Genomic DNA, 21,871 nt, shown 5'->3' with positions numbered 1-21,871 from the left:
GTGACAGGGTGGAGGGCAGTGGGGCAGGAGGGATGCACATATGAAAACATAATATGGACAGAGAAAGAAAAGGAGATGGGAGTAAAAAGAAATACATTACAATAGTATCAAACTGGCAAGATGTTTGCCCTCTTGGTAGAAGGTGAAATCTTAGCTGAAATTTGATTGAGGATACACAATGTAACCAGTGCTACACAGCACAGGGCGCAAAAACAGATGCAACAATGAATGACAAGGACATTTGGGTATGATCAGACTGGGTTCATTATGATCAGCATTCCCATCATAATAATAACAATAATAATAATAATTTAAAAAGATGAAAAATTTACATCATCTCTGTGGTAAAGCAGGCTCTGTAAGTCTCATCTATTGTGATTATAGAATATGCTTCACAATGTACACACTATGTCCATTAATCCTTACTGTTATTTTAATAACCTTCTATCCAGTAAAAGTGGTTGCATGTCCCATACGGGTAGTCTCTCTGACAGTTCTTCAAAGGGCAATCACAAACTGATCATCCCCTACAATACAGCAGTATTCCCCCTACAAACACTCTAGAAAGTTCTTACATTTATCGTCACTTCATTGTATTTTTTTCTGATCTCTCCTACATGATGCCAATTTATCAACTGCTGTATCACAGGCTCTTTGAAACATCAAAGCTGATAACTTTATTTATTTATTTCATTTCATGTTCCATAGATCCTGGTAGTGAGTGAATCGCAAGGATATGGAAGGTGTCAGATTCTACATATTTCAAATATAACTTGTATAAATACAATAAAAAGACACAATGCAATTAAAAATCAACTAAACAACAGCACAATCAATTAACAGAAAATTGTGTTTCACATGTTAAGGATGAGTAATATATTTATGATATGGAATGTGTCAGACTGTACACAGTTGAAATATATCTTACATAAACACAATAAAAGCTACGGTGTACATAAGATATCAGCTAAACAGCAGCACATTCAGTTAACAGAACATTTTTGTTTCACATGTTAAGGATGTGTAATATACATACAAGAGTCAAGTTAAACTAAATATTCCAAAGGAAACACAGGAATACCAATAAATAATTGTCATATGCCTATGATAGTACTCAAAATTAATTATACTAATTTTACAACACTTACAAATTCAATGATTATATACTTTTTTTTCACATATCCGTCAACTGTATAAAAAGATTTCTCTGTCAGGTACTCCTTGAGAGTTTGTTTGAATGCTGGCAATCTTTTGTGAAGGCATTTGATGTGTGGTGGGAGAGCATTAAACAGCTTAATGCTGGAGTAATAAGCTCCTTTTTTAACTGTGTCATCATATTTCAAAGACAGAGGTAGTCTATAAACATGAAGGCTGAATGGTAAGTTATGCCTTCATGGACAGCATAGTGATTGAATGGCAATATGTGAGTAACTTAAATACAGAAAATATCTTCAGAATTTTCTCTTCAATGACGTCTTCTCATTTTTTCAACATAGTTATCAGATAACATGATACACTTTTGTCAATGGTAAGCATGGTTCTTGAGCCATATGAAAGAGTGCTACCTTCTGCTTCTGCAATCAAGCCTTCACAATTATCATTATTTCTTCACTGCAACTTTACTGACATCAATGAAGACCTGTCTCTATTTTAGAACACAGATGAAAATCACAGTGTAAATCTGGATTGTATAGCACATGATGATTTTTTTTTTTTAATTTGTCTATGGACCCTCAGAGGTTTAAAAAAGTTAAGCTTGTAAGATAATGTACTCAAGACCTGTAAAGATTTTGTCACATTTTGATACAAACTCGCCATTAAAACCAATATATGAGTTATCTATACACATGATGGGCTTGGCGGTCTGGCAGTAATGTGTGTGTCTAGAAACCAAAAGGTTTCAGGATGGAATCTTGGTCAGGCCACGGACTTTTCAGTCTTCGATTTAACCTGGTCTTAACTTCTCAGTGATTTGAAGAGTTGCCAGAAACAACATGTGATCCAGAGTCCATTTTAAACTGTAAGTCCCCTTTATTGAGTTGGATAAATGGGGTACATTAGGGACGTGCAAATCGCCAAAGTGTTGAAGACAGACTTGCACCAGGGCCACTAAGCTACACAATGTTATCATTATCATTCAAATAGATAATTAAGTTTGTACAAAACCCTCAGAGCACAACTCCTACTTTCGTTTATCAGTTTTTTTATTTTATTAATTAAAAAGTCTCTTAATGAATAATATTACATTATTTGGTTCATATATTTAATTGCATCCCGATTAATTTATTCTGCACAGAAAACATGAACACAAAACTTGCCCAAAATGAAGATTTTACTATGCAGTGAAATGTGCACAACAGAGTATCTTCCTCTTCATTGAAACTACGTACCACATCATGACCTGATTTGGAAGCTCTGCTTGTCATGGGCAGAATAAATCATGGAACCTGTAAAAGACTATGATCTGGCTTGAGTAGAGGTCTGGCACATTAGTTTATCTCATCAAGAAAGATGAAAATTTTGTATGCAGGCATATAGATACATGTATTCTGCACGCAGTTCTATTCTGCATCCACAGTAAAATAAATGCACAATAAAAATGATAGATACTGAAAAATAGTCAGGTAAATGCAGTACCTCAACAGGAAGACTGCCACAGCTGATGCGTCTGTTTGATGATTGTGGCTCCACCTCATGTTGTTCCTTGTTACGGGCAGCCAGAGATGGAAGGAATAGAGTTGTGATGTCTGAGAGGGGAAAATCCTGCGGAGAGCTTTGCAGTTGAGGATGATTCTGCGTACGCATCACCCAAGACATATCACCTGGAGTGGGAAAATTTTTTCTTCTCTTTAAAGTCAACATTAAATTTATAATTTTTTGTTCATAGGTAGTAATAGAGTAATAGTACATTTTAGAGGCAATAAAATCACACAAGCAAGTAAAGGGTACTTCATGGGCACTGATTAAAGTTTCAAGAAACAATTGAATTAATAGTTTCAATTTTTTTTTTTTTAATTTAGAAGTTTACAGAAATGTACAGCTTCACAGAGTGTGGCGATACAGATGACTGAAGTTCCAATGTCCATGTCTAACACTGAAATATACGATTAGAACTTTTTAGACTTTTGTGTCAATGAAACAAGATTGAGTGTTCAAGCTGAATGAGATGATATAGATATCTAACATAATGCCGGACACCTTCACACATACAGGAACTATCATTATATTTATTAATTAAGAATTAATACAAAGAGTGTACTTTCCCAACACACACATAAAGAATTTAAACACATACCTGCCTGCTCCATGCACAAAGGTTTTTCAATTACTAATTCACAACAACATTTATTTGGTTCATCATCAGTAGGTATTCAAGAAAACTAAATGAAATCAAAATTAGTGTAACGAGAGTTATGCATGAAGTGTTCAAAAAATTTGAAAGCAAAATTCTATCTCTGAATCAACAGAAAATTCTTAATAATTTTAATGTTAATGGAGCCAACTGTTCACAGAGTTTGTGATCATAATGGCACTGAAATGGAGGATATGAGAGAGAAAGCCAAATGCTGCATGCCTTTTCCAAAACAGAGGAAGACTGTACTGTGGTGTGGTTTCTCTCTTAAATAAACAAACAAATGTGGAAATGACATATCGAAATAAGTGACCACGTGATAAAAAAGGAAATAAAATTGCCAACCTGGGAGGGCCACAATACATGGCGAGAAAACAGTACAATTCTATACAGAGTATGGGAAAGAACATGCTAATCTCAGCAGTGTACCATAGGGATACTGGAGGAGTGAAGCGTATATAATGACTGGAAGAAAGTGGAGGTCACTCTAGTTTTCAAGAAGAATCGTCAAACACAAAAAAATTATAGACTTATAGCTCTGATATCTGTGTGTCACAGAATTTAGGAATATGTTTTATGTTTGAATATTATGACATTTCTGAAGTTTGCAAATCTCCTCTACAGGAATCTACCTAGGTTCCGAAAACAATGATCATGTGAAAAACGGTGTACTCTGTTCATCTACAAGATTAGGAAAGCAATAGATACCGGAGTTCAGGTTGATGTTGCGTTCCTTGAGCTCCAGTATGCGTATGATAGTGTAACACACTGTTGTCTAACAAATATCAAACCAGTTGTGTGATTGGATTGAAGAGTTTCTAGCAAACAGTGGCCATTCTCAATGAAGGAAAACCTTCAGACATAAAAGTAACTTTGGGTCTACCTCTTGGGAGTGTTATAGAACCATTGCTTCCCACAAAATACGTAAATAGCTCAGTGGATAACATTGGAAGTTCCCCTGAGGCTTTTCATGGATTACACTGTTGTATACAGAGAAATTCCAACATTACAAAACGGTACCAAAATGCAAGAAGACCTGCAGACTTAACACTTGGTGCAGAAGTGGGCAAATGACTCTCAATGCAAATAAATGTGACATATATCAAAAATGGAAAATTCAGGATGGAATGTAAATCACCATATAGTGGAGATGCTGAGTCACAGATAGGCACAACAAAAAGATTTTCACACTTAGATCATTTGGCCAATGGTCGTTGTCAACGATAGACACACATATGCGCATGCGCACCCACCCAACTGCCCACCCACCCACCTGCCCACCCACCCACACACACACCCACACCCACACACACACACACACACGAGTCGTGAGTGAGTTGTGCTTGTGTGAGCATGTGTGTGTGCGTGTGTGTGTGTGTGTATTGTTGACAAAGGCCATGGGCTGAAAGCTTTAAGTGTGAAAAGCTTTGAGTGTGAAAATCTTTTTGTTGCACCTACATGTGACTCAGCATCTACCCTATATGGTGAGTAGCAACTTTACTTTTCATAATATTGTTAAATGTGACATATTGTGCACAAAAATGTATTGTATGGTTACATGAAGGCAGAACAATCTCTGGAAGCAGTCATACACATAAAATATCTAGAAGTATGTATATAGAGTGATTTAATGTGGAAAAATCACATTACTGCAGGTAAAGTAGATGCTCAACTGACTCACTTTAAGAATCCTCCGGAAATGCAGTCCACTCACAATGGAGGAAGCTTATATAATCTTTGTTTGACCAATACTTGAATACTGATCATCTGTCTGGGATTTGTAACAAATACAACTGATGGAGAAAATAGGTAAGATCCAAAGATGGGCATCACATTTTGTTATAGATTCATTTAGTAACCACAAAATGGAGATGTTCAACTAATTCCAGTGGCAGACACTGCAAGGGTGGTTTTCTGGCTTCCTCCTATGTACATCTCACAAAAGACCATGAAGATAAAATAATAGAGATGTGAGCTGACAGGGAGGCTTACCAACAACTGTTCTTCCCGTAAACCATTTGCAACTGAAACAGGAAAATAGTAAGTGACAGTGGTACACAAAGCACTCTCCACTCACAGAATATAAACGTAGATGTAAATGAAGCTGTAGATAGGTGCTTCAGCCAGCTAAAGAAGCTTGAGACTTGCTATTTTGTTAAAAGTAACTTGATAATCATCTATTAATTCCTACAATGTCCAGTGGCAAAGCAGCTTTCACTTGCGACAGCAGCAAAAACATCCTTTACTGAACTGGGGTTTAATGAAAACTGGCAGGTTATTGTGAAGAGGTGAGGTGGCATGCAGTCAACAGTGAGGTTACCAAGGCCTTACTAAAAATATGAAGACAAGATGCCTTCTTAGAAAAGGAGTTGATGTCATTACTGGATTAGGTTGAAGCTGACGAGATTTCTAAAAATTCGATTAAAAAGATTGATTCTGTTTTAATAAATTATTGTGTAGGTGCATAAGTTTGTGGTGTTTTTGTTTTTAATTTTGGTAATCTAGTTAATAAGGGTTTATTTCCCTATGTCATTTTTTATTTGCAATTCACAGTTACTATTTGACTTTACATACTGTCATTTTCTCATTTGGAGATAATGACTCGAGCTGTGAATGCTAGTGGAGAAAATCTGAGCATTTCCAACATATTCCTCTTTTGAGTTCAGTAGAAGGGTGACAGCAATGGAGATACCCAGGAGCATTTGTGCCACATTTGGGGATAATGCCATTGTACAGAGCAGGGCAAGAAAATGGTTTTCATCTTTTAAGGAGGATTGTTTTGACATTAGTGATTCTCCACATTCAGGAACACCTTCTGGAGTTTGATGAAGGTCATTTAAACACACTAGTCTACATTGATCCACATCAGTGTACTCGAGAATGATCAAATGTGATTAACTGTGATCATCCCACACTTGTGTGACATTTGCATGGAGTGGAGAAGCTTCAAAAAGCCAAAATCACAAAAATCAGTGGTTGGCCACATGTTCCTCCCTCCTTGCTTGTCATTAATTGGCTCGTGGACAACATTGACCACTTCTATCTTGTATTGTTACTGGTGACAAGAAATTGTGTCATTTTTCTAACAAATGGAAAAGAGAGGTATGGCTGAGTCCCAACAAAGTAGCAATCCCATACAAAGAACCAGCCTATCCACAAAAGATAATAATATGCAATTGGTGTAACAGTGATGGTGTGGTGTGCCATCCCTGCTGACATTTATTGTCATCAACCGAGACATCTTGCAGATGCAATCCAAGAACAATGACCAGTAAGACTGCATGAAATGATGCTACTCCATGATAATGCCCACCTGCATTCTGCTATACTGACAAAATATCACCATGCAGGAGTCAGTCTGGGAAGGCACTCCGCACCCACCTTATGCACCTGATCTTGTGCCCTCAGATTTTCACCTTTTCTGCTCTCTATTAGACAACCTTCAAGGAACTTCCATTCCAGATGAAAATGCAAACATGGCTTGATGAGTTCTTTGCCTCATAACCATGTGATACCTACAGCTGTGGAATCGACAAGTTACCTCAGAGTCGGCAGACTGTTGTAAATAGTGAAGGAGAATATATTACGGATGACTAAAATCTCTGTTATGTGTGTCTGTTTTGTTTATTAAACTTATGAAAAAATGCTATGAACTTACGCACCACCAATAAAACACCAAGTCCTGATGCCTGTAGTAACGTTTACAGCAGGCCTGATAAAGCATGGCTCACGAGCCATTCCCCTAAAGTGAGCGTTTTCCTGTCCAATTCAACACCTGCGGTGCCGTCATGTCATTGCCACAGCCTACTTTTTGCCTGCATTACTTTGTTTAATTTTGTTGGCCAGAATGTCAGGTTTGGATTTTTTTAAATGCCATTATAATGACTGTTCACAATTTGAAAATAAGTTGAGTCAATTTTCTATCAGAATTTGAATTTTTAACAGATTTTAGAAATCACTTAAATTGTTTGAATTTATGTTTGGAAGGGAAGAAATGAACAGTTTCTTATAAGTTTGCAGATAATAGTAGATCCCACACTACCCACACATTGTTTAATTTGCATCTAAATAAGGAAAATGTTTGTCATTTCCTGAGTCACTATGAATTGTACGGAGAGTAAAACCAAATAAAATTTTCAAGATTATTTCTATTATTGACGAAATCACCAAGAGTTTCACAGCTATTCTAAAGATTTTAAATTTATAGAACCAGAAGACATTTTCTTTCATGGAAATTAATGTTAGAATTGATCTTCAAGAAGTTGTGTGTGAGTTACAAAATGATATGTTCACATCATCCAGAACAGAAAGAGACGCTGTAATTTTTGATGTCACGGCACAAGATTCAACCAAATCTCACTGACTTCAGTCTTAAAATGCAGTCATATTCTGGATCAACTTATATTTGTGAAAGTACATCAAATATGCTCAAGCACAGTGCAGTGAGCAATGAGTTGTTGGAAGATCAACTCTGCTTCACTACAACGCATTCAGATATTTATATTACAAAAATTGCCATGATCAAGTTAAATATATCTAGCCTCTGTGTATTTAAATATCTCAGGAAGAGTTTTACATGCATAATGAAATGAAAATCAAGGTTTTAATCACTTATGTCCGGATATGTTTAAATATGCTGAGAAGGTGGGGCTCACGATCTATAACCACTGTCAGTTCTGCCTGCAACTGGCCACCATGGCTGCGGCCGGGCCATGATGGCATGGTATTGCAGGTGTTGAGTTCGAGGGAGAAGCACTTGCTGTAGGAGGATGGTTTGTGAGCCACACTTTGCCAGGCCTTACATACAGTGTAGAGACAAGATCAAATAAACAGCAGAACATCTTTATCAAAATTATTGAAAAATTGGAGAGGAAACTATTTTCTGTGAGTGAATAACAATTTAATATACTTTAAATAGAATAATCCAAACAGTCTACAGTAATTTTTTTCTATGCCTGAGTTCATACCTGTAGGTCGTCTGACATAGATCTCGGCCCAACCCTGGCACCAACAAGCACAAAGTTCTCTATCTTGCTTCTCAGATTCTTTTACACCTGTACAAAATAATTGTGATATTGTTTATAACAACACAACTTTACAAGTTTAAGGATACAGTCATATGAACAAGAGCAATAGTTTCTTGTGACTGTAAGAGACCATAGGCAATTTCATATCACTGCAAATCATTTTACTTAGTAACTACATACAGCAAATACATTCGTTTCTCCAATGACATTCCAATCTTAATTATCTGGTAGAACAAGCTTTTGACTAACATTAACTTTCCTTGACATGAATAAAAATATCATTGTCTCCCAGAACACCAATGATTGTACCTCTTCTTACACTCAGATTTATAAATTGGAAGGTAACAACAAATTAGAAAGATTCAAAGAAATTAATGTGCTTTCTCTATAATAATGTGAGATAAGATCCCTGTCAAAGAAATATTTTTATTTATTGGAATGTAAAAGTTAAGATCTTAAAAGTGGCACCTTTCTAATTGCTATGCAAAATTGCACACCCAATTACTGTTTTCAAAACATTACATGCAGCATTTGGGTAGATTTGTAAAAGCTGCTTTATTTCATTTCTGTACTGTGTCTCCCTGATTCCATCTACATACTTGAAAATTACATTTACACTGGTGTCTACTACATCAGCCAATTTCACAACCAAAAAGCAAGGCCAGTGTTACAATGATTTATTTTTCTGTAAGATTCTCTGTCAAGTTTAAGGTGTATATTACTGCCACATAATTCCAGTTGCAGATTGCCTATCTAATGACTTCCTGGGGCAACAAAAATTTTACTTTCAGTATTTCATACAGTTACCAAACGAATTTAAAATGCGGTCACAATCTTCTTATTGAGAGCTATAATCTTATGTCAATGGTTTAGCACAGTAAGTCAAGTACTACAGTTAGAAACTGTATATACATCTTGAGGCAGCCTGACACTCTGTGCACAAATTTCCCCGGCTATATTCATCCGGTATTTAAGAATGACAGCACTTAGCCAGTGTCAACAAACTTGACACGCGATTTCATGTTATACAAAACTTTTTTTTTGCTAACCCCCTTCCCCCTCAAACTTACGAAAAGAAAAAAAAGTTTATCACTTACTACATTTTTGTTGTACATGCAATAAACTGCAATATCAGATGTTACATTTTAATTTGTTACTTCTTTACTACTAACTCAATTTGCAATAAATTTTGCAGACAGTATCCATGTACACCACCAAATGTACCTGCAAAATAATATCATTGTACAATGCGCTCCCTGCCGCCGTTGGATAAGCAGCTGCAGCAGCAAGTCGTATACTCCTAGCTCACTCATTTGTTACAAAGTTTAATTCTTAATTTCTTTGCGTGTTTTTGGTACTTGCATTGTTTAATTAATAAATTTTGGGCCTGGGATACTGCCCGCATTGAGGATGATCCCTCACCTGTGGTAGAGTGGGAGATCGTCTCAAGGTGTGGCAGGGGGCGAAAGACATTCCGGAGGGCTGAACGGAAGGCCTCTCCAGTTTGTCTGACGAACCGGTTTCAGGCTCTGTCTCAGGCTGATACTGATCTTCGGCCTGACATGGCTGCTTGTCCTGTTCCAGAGGTTGCCCTCAGTCTGCAAGATCCGGGCGGTTGCAGAGGGTGGGCTTACTGGCAGTTGGGAGCTCCAACGTCAGGCGCGTAATGGGGCCCCTTAGGGATATGGCAGCAAGAGAGGGGAAGAAAACCAATGTGCACTCTGTGTGCATACCGGGGGGAGTCCTTCCAGATGTGGAAAGGGTCCTTCCGAATGCCATGAAGGGTACAGAGTGCACCCATCTGCAGGTGGTCGCTCATGTCGGCACCAATGATGTGTGTCGCTATGGATCGGAGGAAATCCTCTCTGGCTTCCGGCGGCTATCTGATTTGGTGAAGACTGCCAGTCTCACTAGTGGGATGAAAGCAGAGCTCACCATCTGCAGCATCGTCGACAGGACTGACTGCGGACCTTTGGTACAGAGCCAAGTGTAGGGTGTGAATCAGAGGCTGAGACGGTTCTGCGACCATGTGGGCTGCAGATTCCTCGACTTGCGCCATAGGGTGGTGGGGTTTCGGGTTCCGCTGGATAGGTCGGGAGTCCACTACATGCAACAAGCGGCTACACGGGTAGCAGGGGTTGTGTGGCGTGGGCTGGGCGGTTTTTTGGGTTAGATGGCCTTGGGCAGGTACAGAAAGGGCAACAGCCTCAACGGGTGCGGGGCAAAGTCAGGACATACGGGGACCAAGCAGCAATCGGTATTGTAATTGTAAACTGTCGAAGCTGCGTTGGTAAAGTACCGGAACTTCAAGCGCTGATAGAAAGCACCGAAGCTGAAATCGTTATAGGTACAGAAAGCTGGCTGAAACCAGAGATAAATTCTGCCGAAATTTTTTACAAAGGTACAAACGGTGTTTAGAAAGGATAGATTGCATGCAACCGGTGGTGGAGTGTTCGTCGCTGTTAGTAGTAGTTTATCCTGTAGTGAAGTAGAAGTGGATAGTTCCTGTGAATTATTATGGGTGGAGGTTACACTCAACAACCGAACTAGGTTAATAATTGGCTCCTTTTACCGACCTCCCGACTCAGCAGCATTAGTGGCAGAACAACTGAGAGAAAATTTGGAATACATTTCACATAAATTTTCTCAGCATGTTATAGTCTTAGGTGGAGATTTCAATTTACCAGATATAGACTGGGACACTCAGATGTTTAGGACGGGTGGTAGGGACAGAGCATTGAGTGACATTATACTGAGTGCACTATCCGAAAATTACCTCGAGCAATTAAACAGAGAACCGACTCGTGGAGATAACATCTTGGAACTACTGATAACAAACAGATCCGAACTTTTCGACTCTGTATGTGCAGTATAGGGAATCAGTGATCATAAGGCCGTTGCAGCATCCCTGAATATGGAAGTTAATAGGAATATAAAAAAAGGGAGGAAGGTTTATCTGTTTAGCAAGAGTAATAGAAGGCAGATTTCAGACTACCTAACAGATCAAAATGAAAACTTCTGTTCCGACACTGACAATGTTGGGTGTTTATGGAAAAAGTTCAAGGCAATGCGTTTTAGACAGGTACGTGCTGAGTAAAACTGTGAGGGACGGGAAAAACCCACCGTGGTACAACAAGGTTAGGAAACTACTGCGAAAGCAAAGAGAGCTTCACTCCAAGTTTAAACGCAGCCAAAACCTCTCAGACAAACAGAAGCTAAACGATGTCAAAGTTAGTGTAAGGAGGGCTGTGCATGAAGCGTTCAGTGAATTCGAAAGTAAAATTCTATGTACCGACTTGACAGAAAAGCCTCGGAAGTTCTGGTCTTACGTTAAATCAGTAAGTGGCTCGAAACAGCATATCCAGACACTCCGGGATGATGATGGCATTGAAACAGAGGATGACACGCGTAAAGCTGAAATACTAAACACCTTTTTCCGAAGCTGCTTCACAGAGGAAGACTGCACTGTAGTTCCTCCTCTAAATCCTCGCACAAACGAAAAAATGGCTGACATCAAAATAAGTGTCCAAGGAATAGAAAAGCAACTGGAATCACTCAACAGAGGAAAGTCCACTGGACCTGACGAGATAACAATTTGATTCTACACATAGTACACGAAAGAACTTGCCCCCCTTCTAACAGTCGTGTACCGCAAGCCTCTAGAGGAACGGAAGGTTCCAAATGATTGGAAAAGAGCACAGGTAGTACCAGTCTTCAAGAAGGGTCATCGAGCAGATGCGCAAAACTATAGACCTATATCTCTGACGTCGATCTGTTGTAGAATTTTAGAATATGTTTTTTGCTCGGGTATCATGTCGTTTTTGGAAACCCAGAATCTACTCTGTAGGAATCAACATGGATTCCGGAAACAGCGATCGTGTGAGACCCAACTCGCTTTATTTGTTCATGAGACCCAGAAAATATTAGATACAGGCTCCCAGGCAGATGCAATTTTTCTTGACTTCCGGAAGGCGTTCGATACAGTTCCGCACTGTCGCCTGATAAAGTAAGAGCCTACGGAATATCAGACCAGCTGTGTGGCTGGATTGAAGAGTTTTTAGCAAACAGAACACAGCATGTTGTTATCAATGGAGAGACGTCTACAGACGTTGAAGTAACCTCTGGCGTGCCACAGGGGAGTGTTATGGGACCATTGCTTTTCCTATATAGAGTCAGAAGTTCCATGCGGCTTTTCGCGGATGATGCTGTAGTATACAGAGAAGTTGCAGCATTAGAAAATTGTAGCGAAATGCAGGAAGATCTGCAGCGGATAGGCACTTGGTGCAGGGAGTGGTAACTGACCCTTAACATAGACAAATGTAATGTATTGCGAATACATAGAAAGAAGGATCCTTTATTGTATGATTATATGATAGCGGAACAAACACTGGTAGCAGTTACTTCTGTAAAATATCTGGGAGTATGCCTACGGAACGATTTGAAGTGGAATGATCATATAAAATTAATTGTTGGTAAGGCGGGTACCAGGCTGAGATTCAGTGGGAGAGTCCTTAGAAAATTTAGTCCACCAACATAGGAGGTGGCTTACAAAACACTCGTTCGACCTATACTTGAGTATTGCTCATCAGTGTGGGATCCGTACCAGATCGGGTTAACGGAGGAGATAGAGAAGATCCAAAGAAGAGCGGCGCGTTTCGTCACAGGGTTATTTGGTAACCGTGATAGCATTACGGAGATGTTTAACAAACTCAAGTGGCAGACTCTGCAAGAGAGGCGCTCTGCATCGCGGTGTAGCTTGCTCGCCAGGTTTCGACAGGGTGCGTTTCTGGATGAGGTATCGAATATATTGCTTCCCCCTACTTATACCTCCCGAGGAGATCACGAATGTAAAATTAGAGAGATTAGAGCGCGCACGGAGGCTTTCAGACAGTCGTTCTTCCCGCGAACCATACGCGACTGGAACAGGAAAGGGAGGTAATGACAGTGGCACGTAAAGTGCCCTCTGCCACACACCGTTGGGTGGCTTGTGGAGTATAAATGTAGATGTAGATGTAGAAAACATGGTTCAGGAGCTATGATATCATGAACATTGACATGTATGAAAAACTAGCTTTTGCTTCAAATGGGGCACAAATTACTCATCCAGTGTTCCAACAAACTTTAAACACAATTTCAAATACTTTCTAAACTACTACTATTTTATATGCTTAATATCAACTATTTAACCCATTAACTGATTTGTAAGGTAATCAGACGTTTCAAGAATCAAATTACCACGTATAACAAGCTTCACACAATTGTGGTTGGGTCCCTAATGGTAATTTTCCAACCAAGCTGCAAAACAAGAGACGAAAGACTGTATATGAGTATACATTTCTCATTACAAAACTAGTGATCGGTCAAGACTGCAATGCTGGCTATTCTCTACACACTACCGGAAGTGTTAAAACATGGGCTGCTCAAATGTTATAAAAACAGTCATTAGTAAGAAGTAAATTTAAAAATGCTTTTTTCCAGTCATGAAGGAGTTTAAAACTGAGCTCCAGGTGGACAATCAGTCTGTGAGGGTACAGTGTTCTCACATGGCAATGTATTTGCCGTCTATCAATAATTTAGATATACATATATAGTTATCGATGAAGTTCTCTGTTGAGCTTGTTGTAGCTGTGGCTACCAGTATAAGTTAATCTTGGCTTGTTGACAATATGCATGAGACCAGTTACTGTTGTGATGCAAATTAGTTACAGTTGGCCACTTAGCCAGGAAGGAGTGAGTCGACCTCGAATAGTGCATTTGTCGGCACTGCTCAGTAGCTGTCTCAATGCTTTTATAACAATATTATTTACATTCCATCCTAAATTCCTAATTTTAATGTTCTTTTGTATAATTAATGAATTTCTGATACATACAGATATGTGAAAACCTTTTATCTGCTGAGTTCCATTGAACTATTAATCACTCTGTGACTATATCACCTTAATTTAAATATTTATATCTGACAATCAAGCCTCATGAAATTATTATTGTAATTATATTATTATTATCATTAGCAATAACTTAAGTTTTTATTAGCTTTATCTATCTTCATATGGGGAGAAAGAAGACTTTTCAACTTCTTGTCTTTTTTCTTCTTTCTAATTTGGTTTTGGTTTGATGGCGTAGATTACAATCCCTGCAACAGCATTAGAGGTGAGGGAAATGCTCAGCCACCAACACTAAATGTCAGTGTTTGCAAGGAATATTTGATTCTCTGCAGCATCTAAGTGTGGTACTACAGTGCGAACTGTCATCTCCAGGAATTGGAGAAATTTCCTTATATATTAACACAGTGTCAGCCCTTGTGAAAAAGTACAATGTCTTGTCAGAAAGGGCATTTTTTCGATTTAAATATCACTCCATATTGATGTGGACACTGACTATAATTCATTGCTTATGAACTACAGATTAAAACTGAAGAAACTGAAAAAAGATGGGAAATTAAGGATATGGGAAATGGATAATATGAAAGAACCAGAGGTTGCTGAGAGTCTCAAAGAGAGCATTAGGCAAAAATTGACTGAAGAGGATGAAATAATTAAAAAGACAAGGCCTAGTAGAAATTACTGGACATTACACGATATACAAATTTATTTGATAAAAAGAGAAAATGCAAAAATGTGGCAAATGAAGCAGACACAAGAGTGCTACAGGTGCTCAAAAAATGAGACTAACAAAGTGCAACATGGCTAAGTAGGAATGGCTGTAGGACAAATGCAAGTCTATAGGAGTATGTATAATTAGGGAAAAGGTAGATTCCACCTATAGGAAAAGTAATGAGGTCTTTGGAGGAAAGAGAAGCAGCAGCAGCAGCTTTATGAATATCTAGAGCTCAGGTGGAAAACCAGCACTAAGCAAGGAAGGTTAAGCTGAAAGGCAGAATGAATAGAGGGGCTACACAAGGGAAATGAACCTAAGGCAATATTATAGAATGCAAAGAGGAAGTAGATGAAGGTGAGATGGGACATATATACCGCAAGAAGAATATGACAGAGCACAACGACCCAAGTCGAAATCAGGCCCCTGGAGTAGATGACATTCTCCCTGAACTACTGATTTCCTTGGCACAGCAGGTATATGAGATGTTTGAGACAGTGGAAATACCACAAGACTTCAAGAAGAATGTGATGATTCTAATTTCCTAGAAAGAATGTGCTGAAAGATGTGAATATTTCTGAACTATCAGTTCATAAGCCATAGATTCAAAATACTGGCATGAATTATGAAATCTTTGTGGTTTGCAGAAGAATGGAAAAAAAGGTAGAAGCCGGCCTAGAGAAAGATCAGTTTGGGTTCCAGAGAAATATAGGAACACACAAGGTAATACTGATCCTACAACTCATCTTACAAGACAGGTTTAAACATACGCTTACCTACATTTACAGCATTTGTAGACTTCGAGAAAGCTTTTGACAATGTTGACTGGAATATGATCTAAAATTCTGATGATAGCAGGGATAAAATACCGGGACTGAAGAGTACACTACTTATACAGACACCTGACAGCAGCTGTAAGAGTCAAAGGGTATGAAAGGAAAGCAATGGCTGAGATGGGAGTGAGACAGGATTTAGCCTATTCCTAACGTTATTCAATCTGAAGGAATTAAAGTTCAGGGAGGAGAAATAAAATCTTTGTGGTTTGCCAATGATGACGTAATTTTGTCAGAGACAGCAACAGACTTCAAAGAACAGTTTAATGGAATGGACAGTGTCTTTAAAGCATATGAGACGAACATCAACAAAAACAAAATAAGGATAATGGAATCAGGCAATACTAAGGGAATCAGATTACGAAATGAGACACTAAAAGCAGCAGATGAGTTCTGCTCTGTGAACAGGAAAATAACTGATGATGGCCAAAGTACAGAATAAATAAAATGTAGACTGGAAATGGCTACAAAAGCTGTTCTAAAGACATTTGTTTGGGGTGTAGCCTTGTATGGAAGTAGACAATAAGCAATTTAGAAAAGAAAAGAATAGAAGCTTCTGAAATTTGGAGCTGTATGAGTCTGTTGACAAGTAGAAGAGTGAATCACATACATAATGAGGAAGTACTAAATAGAGTAGTGTGGAAAACTGCATTTGACAAGTCTTTGGTTGATGACCACAACAACTACATTGACAGATAAATAACTGCAGAACAACTGATAGAAGCAGGTTATGCTTCTGGTTGCTGTGTTTGTATTAAATGTGCACAAAATCATGTTTTAGAGCTACAGAAACAAGTTCTTAATCTCAAGACCAAACCCATTAACTAATAAACACCACAAACGTGTACACACTTCCAACATAAAATCTACTTACACATGCATCAAATGATTCAGTACTGCAGAATGTAGAAGCTGCATTTCATAAGAACCTATGAACCTATAGGTAACTTGGTGATGAAAACATACAAACAGTAAACTACACAATAATTACCATTAACAAAAAATATTGGTGAATGATGTACAGTGAGAAGCATAGGTAATCTTTGGGTTCAGATTATAGTAAATACACAGATTCAGAATGCAGCAAATGTACTGACTGCTCCTCATGCAACTACAAGATGCAACATAACTTCATGCTCACCTCACACACCGATTGCAACATGAAGTGTCATATCTAAATATCTGTGATCAATTCTGGTCAGACACTGCATCTGAATAACGCACTCAGCACCGTGAGAGCCAGGTCAGCATGCCTCTGATGGATGCCTGGTGGGCGCGGATGTACGCACAAGTGGCACGGATGGGCAGAGCAGCAAGGTCAGGGGACCGCATGTGCTCCTTTCAGATTTGGACACACTAGACATGACATGACATCTCCAGCCGGAGGCACCCACAGACTATTATAGATACAGGAAAGCACGATCCGTCATGTTAAAGAAAAACTACAGGTAATTCTGTTGATATGCAGAGATGATATGCGTGAGAAGTATAGCATTGAGCAGATTTGACTAACTGGAATCCAGAAAATGATTACTAACTTTTACAACTTTTATTACATAAAGAAGATTGAGCTGTAAATATATGATACTCATCAATGTGCATTTACTGAGCTATTCATCTGTTTCATAACCATTATTAATTAACCTTTGAAAGACATTTTACCTGGTCTTTGATTAAAATCAGCATATCATTTAATCCAAAATAGCTACACTAACAGCAAGACAGTATGTGTTTGTAGACTCGATTACACACTGCATACAACATTTAGTATGTAAGATTTTAATTGCGATTTTTAATTAATTGATTATAAACTTGCATAGCTTTGTCTGTAATTCAAAACTGATTAGAGCTACATTTAATCTAACCATGACAATAGAAAAAGCAGTCAAATTCCTGTATAAAGAGGTACCATACATGTCTACACTGTAATTAGTCAAGGCACGGAGTTCAGAGCTATTTTGATTGACTAGACACGGCTATGAAGCGGTAACTCATTAATGAACCACTACAAACATCAGTACACATACGTGTGTGTGTGTGTGTGTGTGTGTGTGTGTGTGTGTGTGTGTGTGGGCGTGTGCGTGTGTGTATGTGTGTGCATATGAACTGTGAGACAATCAGAGCACAAGTTGTGCTTACAGAGACTGTGACTGTACACGATATTTGAAACAAAAATTACATAGCTAAAGTCTGAGTAAGAAAAACATAAACATTGATGGCTATTACTACATTAGATTGTCTTAAAGTTTCATTTACAGTGACATAGCAATAAAAAATCAAATACATAAGTTGGACCTCCTTCCAAGAGCAGAACACCACCAGAGTACAAGAGCTACGGCTGCTGACTAATCATCATGTTTGTGTTTGTTTACATCAGGTTTACTCTTATGAGGAACACAGTATAGATCAGTTACTGCTGCTACAGTGCCAGGTTGCCAAGATTTAGATGTGACTGAATGTGTTGTTATAGTCGACACACGAGCGATGGGATACAGCCTCTCCAAGATAGCAATGAAGTGGGGATTTTCTGGTACGACCATTTCACAAGTGTACCGTGAATATCTGGAATTTGGTAAAACATCAAATCTCTGACACGCTGTGGCTGGAAAAAGGTCCTGCAAGAATGGGTCCAACGACGACTAAAGAGAATCGTTCAATGTGACAGAAGTACAACCTTTCCTCAAATTGCTGCAGATTTCAGTGCTGGGCCATCAACAAGTGTCAGCGTGCAACCCATTCAATGAAACACCAACAGTGGGCTTTAGGAGCCAAGGGCCCATTCGTCTACCTTTGATGACTGCACGACACAAAGCTTTACACCTCGACCGGGCCTGTCAACACCGACATTTGACTGTTGATGCTTGGAAACATGTTGCCTGGTCGGACGAGTCTTGTTTCAAATTATATCAAACAGATGGACATGCACTGGTATGGAGACAACCTCATTAATCCGTGGATCCTGCATGCCAGCAGGGGACTGTTCAAGCTGGTGAAGGCTCTGTAATGGTGTGGGGCGTGTGCAGTTGGATTGATATGGGACCCCTGATACATCTAGATACAACTCTGACAGGTGACACGTACATAAGCATCCTGTCTAATCAACTGCATCTATTCATGTCCATTGTGCATTCTGACAGACTTGGGCAATTAAAGCAGTATAATGTGACACCCCACATGTCCAGAATTGCTACAGAGTGGCACCAGGAACACTCATCGCAGTTTGAACATTTCTGCTGGCCACTGAACTCCCCAGACATGAACATTATTGAGCATATCTGGAATGCCTTGCAATGTGCTGTTCAGAAGAGACCTCCACCCCCTCATACTCATACGGATTTACGGACAGCCCCGCAAGATTCATGGTGTCAGTCCTCTCCAGCACTACTTCAGACATTAATCGAGTCCTTGCCACATTGTGTTGTGGCACTTTTGTGAGCTCATGGGAGCCCTACAGGATATTAGGCACGTGTACCAGTTTCTTTGTCTCTTCAGTGTACATTCTACCAGAACTTCCCTAGCACATTTGTTTAGATTTTTAGTACTCATATAATGGCACATTCAGATTTTTAATTGCATTTGCAAATGTTGTGAGAAGCTGGTGATAACATGAAGTCATTAAGTGATGTAGAGGCTTGGATTTTCCAGGAAGGGGTGTGCCGAGGGCTTAAGAGGATAGCAGCCACCTTATTATGTCACGCTGTTTGGGACAGACTGGAAGAGGCAAGCTCTATGACTCTCTCAGTGGAGAATTGGTTACACACCTTCTGGTGATAGACAATTTTGCATTGTTGGTTGAGACAGTTTGGAATATTTCGCATTAGTTTAGGGGGGAAGGGGGGGGGGGGGCTGAGAGATATTCTGCAGAGATCACAACTCAGTTTTATTTCTACCCATTGTTCAGTAGAACACTTATTTTTGCAATTGATGGTCATTTGAACTTTGAGCTATTTGCGCCAAGTTCAGTTTTGAACTCAGTTTGCCACTGTGGACTTTGACTTCTTCTTCACTGATCAGCAGTTGAAATCACTGTATTGTGAGTTGATCAGATTACAGTTTATTTCTGTTGGTGTTGAATCTGACTTAAATTAATTTTAGTTGTGAACATTGTCTTTGTTTTCCATTCATTTTATTTATGTATTGTCATTGCCAGTCATGGTATTGGGGGCTCAAGCTAAATTTCAGTTCTCTTAATTACATACTGTTTATGACGATCCTAAGAAATTTTGTGTGATACTAAGAATAACAAACTTTATTTGTTAAACTTTGCCATCTGTAGTTGGGGTGCACTGTTTACATTCACTGCACCTACAATCAATGTAATGTTTTTTTTTAAAAAAATCTGGTTAGTAAATCCAAGACAATTTTATTATTATTTTTTTAAGCAACAAAAACTGGAGTCAAATAATCGTGCTGTAACATGAAGTACTATAAGCTATCACTATAGTTGTCACATTACGCAAGATATTGTAGTGATGAAATAAAGACGTCGTTGCTGTAGAAGAATTAAAGGTTTTTCCATTATATCAATACATTACTCACAGTGTTGCCCATAATGGATAAAATTGTAATAAAGAACAATGGTATGAACTTACATTATAAAATAATGTAGAGCGTTATCATTACAAGTTGCAGTTTGAATTTGCAAGTTGTGTATCATGGTTTCTTACTGTATTCTTGGCAGTTATGGACACCAGCAAAATAAGAATAGAAACAGGTTGGTGGTGTCAATCAGTGATTCTACAGAACTGTCAAAAAGAAAGGAAGGAAGGAAAGGAAAGGAAGATGGAAGATTAAGTTTTGATGTCCAGCAAGATTAAGGTCATTAGAGATGGACTCATAAACTTGAACTTCTTCAAGAATAGGGATGCAAATTGGTCTGGCCCTTTCAAAGGGACAATCCCAGGCATTTGGCTGGAACAACTCAGGGAAATCACAGAAAATCTACACCCTGATGACCAGACATAGATGTGAGTGCAGTGAAAACCATCAAATAATACTGATACCTGTTATGCAATAAAAAAGCTTACCTAAATATGTTGTATCCCTGCATAATAGAATATGCAGAGAATTCCAACTGTATATCCTTTGTCTATATTTTTATATTATGGTGTGACCTGCACCTTTAATTACAAACTCTCTAAGCAAATTATTAGAATTGCATCAACTGGAAACTCACCGAATAACAACTGATCAAGTTTGGCAGGTTCTGGCTCATGAGTGTCTGTCAGTTTTCGATTATCATCAGATGACACAGGCCCTGAAGCAGTAGTGGGAAAAGAGAGACGAGAAGGGTCCACTGACATCTGCCGGGAAAGCTGTTGCTGGCTTGCGCTACTGTTCTCCTCTTTTCCAGCACCACCTGTCATCTGCAACCAATACAAAACTTAAAATTTTAATAACATAATAATGACAGTTGAGTCAAGAAATATGGTGAAAATTGAGAATTTGGTTTCACAACTCTGAGAAAATTAAAGTGTTATAAGTGAAGGTGTGTATTAAGTTCAGACAAGATTTAACAAATTTTCTGTAAACTGCAAATAAAACAGAATGCTTGAAGAAGAAGTACCTTGTGTACAAGGTTCAGGCCTAACACAAAATAAGCAATTTAAAACTAATTTCAACTGGTGGTCACTTTTATATAAAGACTTTTATATAGTCTGCTACAATCATGATTTCTTGAACTGTTTATTTTGAAAACAACATCGAGCCATTCTCATGCTGCTGTATAAAGATCCAATCACCATCCAGAGAGGATCCTCAAGCAGCTGCAGCACTTAGTTCATATACATACACCATGTGATCAAAAGTATCCAGACACCTGGCTGAAAATGACTTACAAGTTTGTGGCACCCTCCAGCAGTAATGCTGGAATTCAATATGATGTCGGCCCACTCTTAGCCTTGATGACAGCTTCCACTCTCACATGCATACTTTCAATCAGGTGCTGGAAGGTTTCTTGGGGAATGGCAGCCCATTCTTCATGGAGTGCTGCACTGAGGAGAGGTATCGATGTTGGTCTGTGAGGCCCGGCATGAAGTTGGCGTTCCACAACATACCAAAGGTGT

At 38.7% G+C, this 21,871-nt stretch overlaps 1 protein-coding gene across 2 annotated transcripts in view; it reads right to left on the bottom strand.

Annotated features, from left to right (window-relative positions):
• The window catches only part of LOC124592129 (tuberin), a 303,826-nt gene that overhangs the window by 97,412 nt on the left and 184,543 nt on the right, over positions 1–21,871 (bottom strand). For both annotated transcript variants that reach the window (XM_047131806.1, XM_047131807.1), the window contains exons 19-21: positions 20,983–21,172; positions 8,320–8,406; positions 2,638–2,822 (exon numbers count right to left, since the gene is read on the bottom strand). In XM_047131806.1, coding sequence (XP_046987762.1) covers positions 2,638–2,822; positions 8,320–8,406; positions 20,983–21,172 — 462 coding nt within the window. The remainder of the gene's footprint in view (positions 1–2,637; positions 2,823–8,319; positions 8,407–20,982; positions 21,173–21,871) is intronic.

This window comes from Schistocerca americana, chromosome 2 (genome assembly GCF_021461395.2).
Source record: "Schistocerca americana isolate TAMUIC-IGC-003095 chromosome 2, iqSchAmer2.1, whole genome shotgun sequence".
Taxonomy (NCBI): domain Eukaryota; kingdom Metazoa; phylum Arthropoda; class Insecta; order Orthoptera; family Acrididae; genus Schistocerca; species Schistocerca americana.
Note: the sequence above shows the minus strand (reverse complement) of the source record. Positions and strands in the feature narration are given on the sequence as shown.